The 13,837-nt window shown below is 43.9% G+C and overlaps 2 protein-coding genes across 3 annotated transcripts in view; one reads left to right on the plus strand and one right to left on the minus strand.

The window, feature by feature from the left end:
• LOC102193779 (retinoic acid receptor gamma-A-like) overlaps positions 1–756 on the minus strand; it is a 48,145-nt gene extending 47,389 nt beyond the window's left edge. The window contains exon 1 of one of the 2 annotated variants that reach the window (XM_005739575.2): positions 678–756. The gene's annotated coding sequence lies outside the window, so the exon portion shown is untranslated. Of the gene's footprint in view, positions 1–673 lie in introns of both variants that reach the window. The other variant, XM_005739574.2, reaches the window with a different exon arrangement.
• Positions 757–3,246: 2,490 nt separating this feature from the next.
• Positions 3,247–13,829, plus strand: LOC102194854 (nuclear receptor subfamily 1 group D member 1-like). Its single transcript, XM_005739578.1, has 8 exons — positions 3,247–4,071; positions 9,676–9,987; positions 10,097–10,185; positions 10,303–10,447; positions 11,837–12,402; positions 12,496–12,681; positions 12,775–12,985; positions 13,075–13,829. Exons 1-8 carry the CDS (start codon positions 4,053–4,055, stop codon positions 13,269–13,271), a joined length of 1,725 nt encoding a protein of 574 aa, XP_005739635.1. The 5' UTR covers positions 3,247–4,052; the 3' UTR covers positions 13,272–13,829.
• The last annotated feature ends 8 nt before the right edge of the window (positions 13,830–13,837 follow it).

Below are 13,837 nucleotides of genomic sequence, written 5' to 3' on the forward strand. Positions count from 1 at the left end.
ACATATATACATATATATATATAAATTGAATTCCTTCAAAATTATATTATTATCTATGTTGCAGGCAACGCTTTTAAACATGATGAGTTTTCAATATAGTCCAAAGGTAGATGTAAGGACGGTATTTTATCTGTTTTTTTTTTTTGTTTGTTTGTTTTTTGTTATACAAGAAAATATCTATAGATGTTCAACAAACTGATAAATTAGAGTTACTTCGGACAATGCCTTTCTCACCTTACTGACTCACTTCCGTTTGAGCATTTAGTTGACGCATAACAGCAGACAGAGACAAAGCTCGTGTGTGGATAAAGACGCAAATGGAGCCATGATGGGGGGGTGAATAACAAGTTAATATAATAACTGAAACCGACACAAGCTGATATCCAAACGACAGGTGATGAGTTTTATATCCCTGTGACCCCATAGCCTAATTCCCCACAAGTACACCGTAGAGTTTTACGATTCAGCTCACCTTTCTGTAATGAGAAAAGGGTTCTGAATAAGCACATCCCACCCAGCCCCAACCCCGAGCCCAAGCTACGTGACCTAAATTTAATTCGCCGTGTGCCTATCAGCAGAGGCCACACGGCGTCTATCGAGCGCTAGGACACGTCGGTTTTAGTCACATTTGAGCTATTTTGCGTGGCTCGTGTTTGCACAAGCAGCTCCTGACCTACATTCGCTGTGTCCCAGCCAATCTCCGGCGATACTTTGGCTTCTGGCAAACACAATCTGCACAAAGAAAGGAAACGTGACGGGGAGGAGGGGGCGGCAGGCGGAGGGGGAAGGGGGGGGCGGCGGGAGTCACGGTGAGCGCCGCCCTTCAAGCACGTGCCGGCGCTTCTCCAGCGAAGATCGTCTATCGCGCGAAGACCTCCACCGCTCGACTGAGAACACGCGGCGCTGTTCTATGGGTAGAAAACGTGCTCTCAGCTCGAGCAGCTTTGACTACACTTAAAAGCACGTGGACTAAAGCTGAATATTGGTTTGGGGTTTATTCTATTATTATTATTTTACTTCTCACCTAATATTTATATTTTAATCTGTTGCAACATGCGGCTGCATTTATAAGCAATTAATACAGCTACATATATAAAAAACGTTATTTATCAGAGCTATTTCTTATATTTTGTAAATTTTGTAATATATTGTATTATTGACTTATTTCAGCCTCTTACTGTTATTGTCTTGGAGCAACTGTAACCCACATAATTTTCTTAGGGAATATTCATGTATTCTGATTCTGAAACTAACACGGGCATTAAAGCCACTCAAACGGGTACAAGGTGATAACAGTGATGTAGTTAATTCTGAGTGGCCATGTTCTGTAATAATGAGTTGCTGTGTTTGTTGCAGAATTATATTTGATTATTTCTGAGTTGCTTAGATTGTGTTTATTTTAACTTAGTTGCTCAACGAGTGAGGTGGGCTGCTAAAGCAGAGAATTACAGGCTCTTGGTGATCTAAGAAGATGCTCTCGACATGAATTTCATGCAAATCAAAAATAATGACAGGTTCATTAATCATCTTAAATGTTACTGACCAAAACAATGAAATGAGGATCACTTTAAAGTAATGTAAAAACTAAGTAATAGTGTTAAATAAATACAAGCATTAACAAATGCACATTTGCTTCTCCTTTCCATTAAAACTTAAAGTTGTTACCCCAATATTCTATTCTATTTACATTGCATACAGGTGCTGCTGATCCACTTCTACACTGCAGTCATTGAATCTGTCTTGTGCAACTCAATCAGGGTCTTATTCAGTGCAGCCGCAAAACAGTGTAGAAATATACAAAGAAAAAATTACAATTACAGCTAACAGGAAGGAAGTGTGAGCTGCTCCCTTCTCTTCACCCTTTAGGACTTGTACTCAAAAAACCAGGAAGTGGGCAGTGAGCATCATCACATTCACATCCTGGAAACAAGCTTTTTAAACTCCTCCACTCCAGCTGGCACTACGGATCTCCCATACCACGGCAACCAAACACAGAAACAGCCTGTTTCCCACTACCACCATCCTTATCAACAGCTTACATTTATTCTTCGTTATTCCAAGACGATTATTGCATTCTGCTTCAAATCCACAATTACTGGATTTTACCCATCCTCAACATCACAGCCAACTCCATGCACATTATGCTGTTTCACTAGTTTATTACACTGCACTTCATATAAATTGGTTGTTAAATCTGATCTGTGTGAGGTTTGTGTTAACCCTGCTGAACACTGTAATAAGTTTGTTTGTATACATTATGTAATACAATATCCAGTCTGTAATAGATCGTCTTATATGTATATAATCTACCTGCCAGGATTTTCTTTGTGCACATTGATAACACCGTATAATATGGCCCATGTGTAACGGTGTAATTTCACTACAATTATATAATTTCAGTGTATTTCACTTGAAATTGCAATGTAACTATATTAACCCAAAAATTCTTAAGTAAAATTAATTATGAACTTTTTAAAATACTCACAGTATATTTTGTCTAGTTTTTATGTAAAATACTTGAAGTTACACCCTGCTTATAATTGCTTGCAGTATGAATTTGAATTGCTATCCCCCTTGTCTACCTGTGAGTAAAATTAGGCACGCACTTCTTAACATTACTTACAATATATTTACTTCTTTCCCGTAAAATACCTAAAAGTTACACCCTACTTCAAATAGCTTGCAGTATAATTACTTCGTCTTTCTTTCCTTTAAAAGTTACTTGGATACTTAATGAACTGTCAGCCCTTGTTCTAATGTATAGAACTGTAAAGTAAAATTACTTGTGCACTACTTAAACTTGCAATATATATACTCGTTTCTTGTAAAATACCTGAAAATTCCATACTACGTAACACTGCGTACAGTATAAATACTTCTTTCCTGTAAAATACTTTAAGTTACACCCTTGTTTTAGTGGATCTTCTTGTAAGTATTAGTGGGTAAATATAACTGTATCATAATTTCAAGACTGAGAATCCGTTTAATTCTCAAAGAATTACGCAGTGACATCTTCATTTTCTACACTGCACCACCAAATCCCGGAACCAGATCCTTGTGTGTGCGGCAACCTCGGCGAAAACAAATTTGAGTCTCATCCTGAGGTCTGAAGACGATGCCCGAGTGAGACCTCTTCTCCTCTTTCGCCGTCTCTCCCTCGCTTCACCCTCTTATCGCCGAGCCCAGGCAGCTCATTAGCATAAAATGTGTGTCAGTAGGGCAGCGCGAGCTCACATGCAACGCGCACATGCTGCAGAGCTTTAACCAGCATTCCAGTGTCGAACGAGCCCGATGTGCCGTCTCCACGCGGGGCTCTCGGCCAATGAGAAAGTGAGAAAGAGTAAAGAAAAGTGGGGGGTGTGGAGGGAGGAGTGGGGGTGAAATGTTGTCAGAGAGCGTGACACAGAAAGGGAGGAAGAGAAAAGAGAGAGAGAGAGAGAGAGAGACATCCCTGATGCACACCAACAAACAGGAGGGACACACAAAAGGAGAGCAGGGAGGGAGGAAAAAAATGGTCACATTTCTCAAGCACCTGAAAACGTGCTGGTTATTTTCGGACGCGTGTTGCTTATTGATGAGTGTGGGAGTGTTTAAACTACTTCTACTGTGATCATGTTTTCATGGTGACTGTACATGGCAAGCAGCTGAACGCGTTGGGACCACTGTAATTCAGAGAACACCCTTTTACACAGAGATCCGTCTGACATCACACTGTGCAGACAGAGAGTCGAGCTTCCCCGTGCGTCTGTTCACCTCGAGAGAACATCGGGATCAATAAGAGACCTGATCTGAATTGCTTTTAAATAGTTTCTTTATTACTTTTGTTATTTCTTCTTCTTCTTTTGGGCTGGCCGGGTTTTCTCAGGAACCCCAATGCCCTGTGCACGCTGCTTTTGGTCTGAGCTTTGGGATACACTCTACATGCTGTGGCAGTTCATGACTCTTTCACCCGTATCAACAAAACTCCTCGGTGACAAGAAGTGGCAGTCAGTGCAGCAGTAAACGCCTACTGTAATACGGAACAAACGAACAACACCGATCGACTGGGAAACATGGAAAACAGTCCAGGTGGTAAGTAAGCTTTAAATTGTGTGGTCGATGCTGAAAGCTGCTGGCAAGCAACGCTGTCAGGTTTACTTTGAGGGTAATGGTGCAGGTGAGCACAGATGCCAGTGAGCTGCATTAGAGCAAATATTGCTAATATTTAAGTTATATATAAAGTTTTACTGCCATTTAATTATTATAATTTTTATTTTTTTTAATTGTCTGTTTGAGTCATGTCAGATCACTGCAGTTATTGGACATGTCTGATGCTTTGGGATTTGTATCCAGTTTAATTGCATCTTATGCTCCTTCTATATGAATGTGTGATATCCAGAAAACTATTTAAGCTATAGGCAGTTGGAGTTTCTGTGCACTGTACTCTTGCTTATGACTGTAATTCAGCTGTGCAATCTCTGGCGTGTTGCCAGGTGCTTCTGGGCTGCGCAAGTCTGAGGATTTTGAGTGAGTGAGCTGAGCTCAGAGAGGGAAGTCCTCTCCTCCAGTCTTTGCGGCGGACTTCCGATTCTCTGCATGTAAACAAACTCACGTGAAGCGCGACCCTGAACGCCCTCTGACCGGGCACGTTGTCATCCCACAGCCTTCCCCACGTTTGGTCGCCCCACCATTAGAGGCTTATCTACAGACAGATAAGGAACAATAACGTGCTGACCCACCCGCGTTGCGTCCGCGTTTTTTTGGATCTTAAAGTTCTTGCTCCCAAAACCACTTCTGGATGTTTTCATCCAATGGGAGGTTGTCAACTAACAAACATGTGATTCATTAGAAGTTTGCTGGTCACAATCGTGGCACTTCCCCCCAAACACAAGTGAGGAGGCGATGTCAGGGAGGAGTCACGCCCACTGCTCCACAAACATGAAATCTGTGCCAAATTCTCCTTCCACACTGGCTCCAAGAGCCGCGCTTGGAGTAAACATGTAGTTCTGCCAGCCCCTGAATCACGATCTAAATGTAGCGAGAGCTGATGATGAATGAACAGATCATATCTGACTCATGAAATCGATAAGAGTTAAACCGCCTATTTACTCCGTGGCTCACTGGCTGAGAGCGCCATTGTTATAGGCGAACAGATAGATAAAAAAGCAATAAAGCAGTGACGCTCTATTGATATAACGCTTTAAACCATTACAGCAACTTCACGCTGCACCTAGATCTCACGATATAATTTAAATCTAAACATCACGGACATAGGTCTTTGGTCGACTGTGGCCATGGCCGTGCACCCTGGGTAAAAAAACAACACATAAAAAACCAGTTCGTGATGTTGCGAATCATGCACCTGATTTTAATACGCAGCCACCCCGCCTCGAGCTGATAGCACGTGTACACAGCCTCAGTATCCACGTGCCGCGCATGATTCCAAGTACACTGCTCCTCTCACGGTTGTTCCTCTCTGTCGCGCGCACAGTGCGCGCGCTCAGCTCACACGGGGATTCCTCTTTATTCGTTGGTAGATTGGTCAGTGGGTCAGAGGGGTTTAACCAGCCTTCTGTCTCATATTAGTTACTATAGCTGATTTTAAATGTTCATTAGTAATTAAAAGGAGCGTCCTTTTTTGGGGGGTAGCCTATCACAGGACGTGGGATGTGAAAGAACATATTAACCTACATTTGCCAGCATCAACTAGTTTTTTGGGTGACACGGCCAAGCCGTTTCAATTACACTCTGGTATTTCTGTTTGGGCGGTGTAATGGAACAAAATAACATGATAAATACCAGACTGAAGTCATTATCATAGGGGCACTGAGCAGTTGTCACATGAACTAAGGCTAACCTTCACAATGTTGTCAATGAAATGATAAAAAGGTCACTTCAACATGGACTGTTGATTGTTTTTCTTTTCATTCAGAATAAATAAAGTTGTTTAGATTGGTGCTTTGATGGGGTGTTGTTGGTAATGACAGCACATAAACCCTTTCTGCAATAGAAAGACCAAAGCATGTGAAAGGTTATTTATTTCTAAGGGTTACAGTAAAATCAGATGACACAATAAAACCTGTTCTGACTTCCTTTCACATTGTTTCAATATTATATGGATATTTATTTTAAAGCTGTCTCTATCAATAGTACCTAGTCAACCTTTCTGGATGATTTTCAGTCCATCCATCCATTTTCTTCCGCTTATCCAATTCAGGGTCATGGTTGGGTTGGAGTCTATCCCACCTGTCACACGGAGGGAGGTGAGAGGTGGGGTACAGCCTGCACAGGTTGCCATTCTATAGCAATTCTAACACTCAGAGACAGATAACCATTCATGTTCACAAAATCAGTAAACCTAGACTCTCCAGTTAACCTGATGTACATGTCTTTGCATGGTGGGAGGGAGCTGCAGCACATGTGAGAACCCAAGCAGGCAAGAGGTGAAAATGCAAACTCCACACAGAAAGGCCACAGCTGGCCGGTGGATTCAAACCCAGGGCCTTCTTGCTGTGAGGCAACCATGGCACCACCATGCTGCCCATATTCAGTTTCACAGCAGTCAAATGGAAGATGAGTACTTTAATAAGTGTTCATCGTGTAATTGGGATATAATGTCATGGTATCAACCCGCTTCAGGGTGCCGTGACGTGTTCAACCTCACTCCTTTCAACTGAAAAAGTACCAGAAAGATTGTGGGTGCAGTAGTTGAATGACTAAGCTAATCAGTAGCAGTAAGAATCTGCAATAGGAGTGGTTAATGGTATGACTCTGTGATGAGAATGAATGCAGAGAAACACTGCAGCTGTTCATGACCAGCTCTCATGAACCCTGTAGTCTTCATGGAGTTTTCCTCTCCTTGATCTCAAAGCGTGATTATTGACCAACTTACAAAAAAATGCAACATGTTTAAGCAGATGAATGCATATGTTGGGCACTAGCAGGAAAATGAAACCAGATTCATTGTGTTAGATTAAAAAGATGTCACTCCTGAGAATAAATGCTTTTTTCTAGGCTACATTTGCATTGCTCAGCCCCGAGGATCTACATGTAATCCTTTGAACTTGAGAACTCCTTAAACAAAGTTCAAATTGGGTCAGCCTCTTCCATTATGTTAATTTAAAAAAATCTTCTCAACTGCTTCTAATGTGGAAAAAAAAACTGCCCGCTGTTCCTTCTAAGAACTATCCTCCATGACAAACGCTTCATAAATGAGCAGATGACACGAAGCCAGTAGTTGCACGTGGAGGGAGGCTTACTGCCCATGCACAGAGGTAAACGTTCACATGACAGAGGACAGTCAAGTTGCAAATGGAGCATGATTTCCACATTTTCTACGGGCGTCCGTGCATGCCCAGGGGGAGGGAACACACGAGAGGGGAAGTCAGAGAGGACTGGCAAAAAAAAAAGAAAGAAAGAAAAAAAGGAGGCGGTTGTATTGTTTATTCCGTAGTTCTTGTGGCTCTATGTGTATCCGCAAGTCACATGTTGTAACCTGTGCCTGAGGACAGCGGGGGTGACATTCCCGGAGCTCATTCCGTAGCCCAGTCAAGCCATATTCCAGGAAATCGTTACAAGCGTTCAGAATATGGAATGTTTTTCTACTCGACGAGCGGGGCGGGGTTGTGACTTCTGAGCGTAGAAAGTGGGTGTGGAAGAGCCAGTGTGTCTGCAGCATGTCACCCTGCCCTCCGCAGGTGAGCCACATGCCCAGAAAACTACCTCTCTCCTCTCACACATCATGCAGAAAAACTTAACAAGCAACATTTGCGTGCGCAGGGAAGTAACCGCCTGCCCAGAGCTGCCACCCCACACACGTCCACACACATACACGCATACCCTGTTGGAGCAGTCAGTGTTGACACGTGTAAGCGGTGGAATTAAGGAGGCACTTAGAGCTAAACAGCAATCCAGCACGTGTTTTCTCAAGAAGAGAAAGCAAAAGAGACAGGGCACACTTTTCTCAAATGATTCCAGGTCCTTGAGAGGAAATGTGCACAGAATTACAGAGCAGACATTCTAATTATATTTACACCGCTTTGGATAATACTGCCACACACAGAGCAGGCATTTTTGACTTTGACTACATTAACCTTTTGGGTGGTATATTCACAGACCTGATACATTACAAGTAGCTTGATACTGACCCACAAGGTATGATCACAATCATAATGTGAGAATATCTGATGCAGCTTCTGGGTGAAGAATTGTGCGTGCAGGAAATGTTACAGTTGGCAGGTCTTCTCGGATACTTGACACAGTGATCTGATAAAAAATGAACAAGTGGTTCAAACTGTGAGCTAAATACGGGGGGGGGGGGGGGGTACCAAAGTAAGCCTAAATCCATAAATTCTTTAAATTATTTGAAGAGATAATCACTCACTTATATTACCATAAATTAAAACCATTATGGTAGCTTTAAAGGTAGGGAAGATTGCTTGGTGGGTTTTTCCTCCCTCTAGCCTGATTCATCTGAACACGCACACACAAAAAGCACAATGTCAGCCTTTGAAATTGTGTTAAAGTGTAAAAACAGTGACCGGCAACAACGTGACTGTTGCCCTCTGCGCAGTTTCTAGTGACTCAGTGGAATTCATTAACTTGTTCCGTTCCCCGCTTGCTCTCCTCCGTATCTCTAGCCACAGCATTAAAAGCCTTCTCCACTCCAAACGTGATCTGCCCTAGCACTTGTTATGGCACTGCTGCTGTTGTTGTCTACACGGGACTGCGCAAAGAGCCTTGTGAGCCAGGCGGGAACTGTGTCAAGAGTCCATGTGAGCTCCTGGTCAGGTGGCTGGCGGATAGATGGGTCTGCAGGCCCGGAGCCGGAAAGGGGAGGGAGGAAGGGAGGAGGATAAGAGAAAAAGGGAGGGGGGAAAGGCGGAGGGAGTGTAGAAAGGACTCAGTTCTGAAAGCAAGCATGCAGGGAGCTGGCTGGCTCAGCCTGCACGTGAGGGGCAGTCTTTCATCTTGCGGGGAGGAACACTGTCTGCAAAGGAAAGGGCGGGGGTGGTGGTGGTGACGGAGGGGTTTGGGTGTTGTGTTTAGAGGTAATAGGGCATTTCCAACTTGATCTGATATCCATAAACAAAGGCCTGTTTGTGAACTCTCTGTGGCTCTCATTGTGAACATACAGTGACTTACTGTCATAATATGATATGATATGATGTATTTAATGGTGTTCCCTATTCCAGAAGGTTTGGTGTGTGTGATGTGATATATCGTAGGCTATTTTATTAGTTTATGATTGTTTGTGACAGTTGAGAGATGTAGATCTTTAACTAGATGGCATGCTGTGTCTATTTCAGTTACTACCTCTCCTATTTTTCCATCACTCATCAGTAAAAGCATTGTCAAGCAGGTTACTTGAAGGTATGATTCGGCAGGACTTGGGCATTTTTTCCCTTATCTCATTCTTATCAGATTAAAAACTGAAAAGACTGCACAAAAATATCCCGGTCAGAGTTGTTGTTCCTCAAGCTGTCACTTTTCTTTCTTTCTTTTTTTTTTTTCTTCTCTTTTCTAAATTGTTCATCGGATCAAATTTCTGTTGTCCCAACAAGGTCAGGGTTTTGTGTCTGTGTTTGCAAAAGTCTGCCAAGTAAGCTCAGATGAAAGCAGATGATTGCTCAACACTTCAACTCTCTACTAGTTTGTGCCTGTGCACTGAGTTTTGGACCCTCTCTGCTCTTTCAGGTGGTGTTATCTTGTACGCTGGCTCGTCTGGAAGTGCCAGTCCGAGTCCTGGCAGCCCGTCAAGTGGATACCAGACCCAGTCGCCCTCCTCCCACTCGCAGCCTTCATCCCCGGAGGGTGTCTCCTTTCAGGAGATCGGAGCCTTGAAGCAAAGAGGGGAGTCAGGGGGAGGAACACCTTCCCCGAAAATGGTCTTTCAGTTTCCCGAAGTTAACAGTGCTCCAGCTGCGCAAATTATGACGGTGTCATCACCGACCTACAACCATCCCACCGTTGCCAAAAGGCCTTGTGGCTTCACTGGCACGTTCACCAGTAAGTACCTACTCGCCACCCTCCTCCCTGTTCTCCTCCTTCCTTGGCCATCAGCAGTTTTTCATTGTGTTTCTTCACCTGACAACCGTTGTGACTTCCTCTTTCACAGAAACCGGAGGTATGGTGCTTCTGTGTAAGGTGTGCGGGGACATCGCATCTGGGTTCCATTATGGCGTGCATGCCTGCGAGGGCTGCAAGGTGAGACCAAAGAAAGGTTATATTATGCCACGTCTTTCCTTTTCATTGTGTACAAAAAACACAATGACACAAAAGACACCCTTCACAGCCTCTATTCTTCCTACCCTCCTTCCGCAGGGTTTCTTCAGGCGCAGCATTCAGCAGAATATCCACTACAAGATGTGTGTGAAGAATGAAAACTGTCTCATCATGCGCATGAACCGTAACCGGTGCCAGCACTGTCGCTTCAAGAAGTGTCTCTCCGTGGGCATGTCCAGAGATGGTGAGAGATCATGTCATTGCATGAAGATATTTAGACATAAGTAAATTCTGATGGATTTATTCCCACCAGTATTTTACACTGGCTTAAACAGTGAATCGTTTTAATCCGCTTTGTACAAGATGCGAAAACAAAGTCCAAATTCATTTCTGTCACAGCTTACAACAAAGGCATAATCCCACTGTCAAAGCCACTTGCCTTACTCCTCATCAAAAAGTTGAATTTTCTACTTATCTCTTTTCCACTATTTCCTCCTCTTGTCTTTGTCCTCCTCTGCCTCCCTTTCTCCTTGCGCTGCTCTCTGATTAATGGCAAGAGGAGCTGGAGAGTCCCAGTAGTCATCAGTCATGTAGAAACTGTGAAAAATACTAGTTTATTTTAGGAAACTGGGGCACAAAGTTGTTGATTACCCTTCCCGTTCGCAGTCACGTACGCTCTTTCCCGACACGGGCATTTCAAATCATTTGAGATTTAATGTTATTCTGTCCAGTTAATCACAAAAACATACACTGCTTCAATTTGAATATTAAACATATGATTGCAGGTAATCAGCTTTTGTGTGTTATTTTCACCTTCAGGAGTTAAATCTCCAGGGGAAGATGGCTAAACTAGGTGATAATAAATCACGTTTTTTTTTTCTTTCTGGTGCAAACATTTTTAGCTGACCCCCCCCAAAAAAGCCAGAAGCGAGAAATCAACTGCTAATTCATCAGATTTGAAACATTTATATTTTGTGAATAAGCACACAAAACACCGTAAATGAAAAATACGATAATAACAACATAACGTTCATGGGAAAGGTAGCTCCACCCACTTTCTGGTTTTCGGCTGATGTCTGCGACTCACCAGCATGAAATTGATTTTTGATCAGCCGCCTTCGACCCTTTGTCTTTTCGGCTCTCTCACCTGCCTTTCTGTACCTCTGACCTTTCCACTCATCACCCACTGTGTCACTCTGCTAATGACACCACGTTTGGTGGTATTGACCCAGTGACCTACTTCTAGAGGAAAAAGAGAGAGAGCCTGCGCTTCACTGAAAGGCAGAAAGAGAAGGACTCGTGGGGGAGGAGGAGGTGGTGTAGCATACAGTGTACTATAAATAGGACTGTCAGTGGAGGTAGGGCATCGAGGTGGGGGGAAGGGAGGAATGTAAAGGCTGAAGAGGAGGATGAAAAGATGGAGGCTTCTGGGTCTGTAGTATGGTGTAACAGCTGTGATGGAGAAAGAATAGTCAGAGACAGATGAGAGATCTTGGGATTAGTAATACATCTAGATTAGAGTTTGAGAGCCACATGTAGGATATTTGTTTGAATGTGAACATTTTACGCATACAAGTGTCAGTGCTGTAAGATGCTAACAGAGATGCTCGTTTCTGTCTGCTTTTGTCCTCAGCTGTGCGTTTTGGGCGTATTCCCAAGCGGGAGAAGCAGAGGCTTTTGGATGAGATGCAGAGCTACATGAACAGTCTCAATGAATCGGCTTCCATGGAAATGGAGGTGTCACCTCCTCCCGACGCGCCGTGCAGTCCACAGAACCAGACGAGTGAAGGAGCCGGCTCCATAATGCAGTCTTACCACGGTAACGAGAAACCACTCAAGATGGCTGCTGGCAACGGCAACCTTGGCGCTTCCTCTTTCCAGAACAGCGCGGCGCAGGAGCCTGCCCTGTTGCACGCGACTGCCCAGACGCAGCACGCAGTTCAGGTGGAGCAGGCGAACCTGACAGCTAACTACCACGTCTCCCCTAACTTCCCCGTCCCACCTACAGGCAGCGAAAGCACCACCAACGCAAACGTCGACAACGCCAAGTACACGTTCTCCTCCAATCAGAACCAGTGTCCTGTCAGCGGTAACATGTCGTCTCAGGGCTACGCAGCCAATCAGAACAGTTTCACAGCCAGAGAGTCCTCAAACCAAAACCAGTGTCCCTGGAAGCTGAACGGAGGAGCCAAGGTTCTGGTGAGTCTCCCTCTCCTTTTGACTCTATGAAAGCCTTTTTAAATTCCAGTCAATAAAATGCCCATAATGCTTCTCTTTCTCTGTCTTCTGCAGGCATGCCCACTTAATTCATGTCCTGTGGCTCCGGCCAGTCGCTCCAGTCAGGAGGTGTGGGAGTCTTTCTCCCAGTGCTTCACCCCTGCTGTTAAAGAAGTGGTGGAGTTTGCAAAGAGCATCCCAGGCTTCCAGAATCTCAGCCAGCATGATCAAGTCATGCTGCTCAAATCTGGTACTTTCCAGGTATGCCTCTTTGAATACGATTTGTGTCTTTGGGGCTTTTCTTTTTACGTTTCTTTTTCCCTCGATGCTGAACTGCTCTTGTTTTGCTGACAGGTTCTCATGGTGAGGTTCTGCTCACTGTTTGACCCCAAAGAGAGGACGGTGACCTTCCTCAACGGACAGACATACTCACTGGCATCCTTGAGAGCCCTTGGTATGGGCTCATTATTGGATTCCATGTTTGATTTCAGTGAGAAGCTAGGATCTTTGGGTCTGGAACCAGATGAGATGGCACTTTTTATGGCTGTCGTGCTCGTATCTGCTGGTAAGAGTCACGCAGCTATGTGCATACAAGCTCATACTTCTCACACAAACACATTTCTTATGTCTAATGCTACTTTTTTCTTTTTTTAGATCGCTCTGGTATAGTGGAGGTTGGCGCAGTAGAGCAATTGCAGGAGAATCTAATAAAAGCTCTGCGTTCACTCATCACCAGTCGCCGCCCAGACGACAGCACGCTCTTCCCAAAGTTGCTGCTTCGTCTGCCGGACCTGCGCACCCTGAATAACCAACACTCTGACAAGCTTTTAGCTTTCCGCATAGACCCTTAAGTTCAGACAGCTTAATGGGGTAACTGCCTTTGGGAACCGCCTTACTCCATATGCAGGCCTGGCTTGCTACTTTCCCTACACCGGCCGCTGCATGATGGACGGCAATTTTGAGAGATCTCCCAGGTCTGATGTTCCAAGAGAGCCGGGGAAATATGAGTGAAGAACGCAGGCAGAGCAGAAGGTGGTGGAAGCTGATGAACATAAACCGATCTGTGCTCCAGTTGCTTCCAGTTAGGACTGCTAGAAAACTGTAGAGTTCTTCCTTGAGTTTTTCAAGACAAAATCAAACCACCGTCGCTTCTCCCTCTTGGAGTTTGTTTTTGATGTAAAGACCAAAAAAAGAAGGGCGAGCCCGTTGATCCTCACCAGACTTTTTTTTTGTTATCTCACAAAGCTAACGGAAAGGAAGCACATACTTTTTTGCCCTGAAGAAAAAAAAAAAGGACAGACATTCACCAATAATGATCTCTTACTGTAAATTCCTGCCACAAATGTAAAGGCACTTTTCATACATTGAGAAACCTCTGAAATCAATAAATAAATAAATATATATATATATATATATA

The sequence above is a fragment of the Pundamilia nyererei genome, unplaced genomic scaffold (assembly GCF_000239375.1).
Source record: "Pundamilia nyererei isolate P.nyererei 1_Seehausen unplaced genomic scaffold, PunNye1.0 scaffold00092, whole genome shotgun sequence".
Taxonomy (NCBI): Eukaryota; Metazoa; Chordata; class Actinopteri; order Cichliformes; family Cichlidae; genus Pundamilia; species Pundamilia nyererei.

Coding starts and splice junctions, on each gene's coding strand:
- LOC102194854 (XM_005739578.1), top strand. Junction 12,403..12,495: donor ACGGAGGAGCCAAGGTTCTG/GTGAGTCTCCCT, acceptor TGTCTTCTGCAG/GCATGCCCACTTAATTCATG. Junction 12,682..12,774: donor TCAAATCTGGTACTTTCCAG/GTATGCCTCTTT, acceptor TTTTGCTGACAG/GTTCTCATGGTGAGGTTCTG.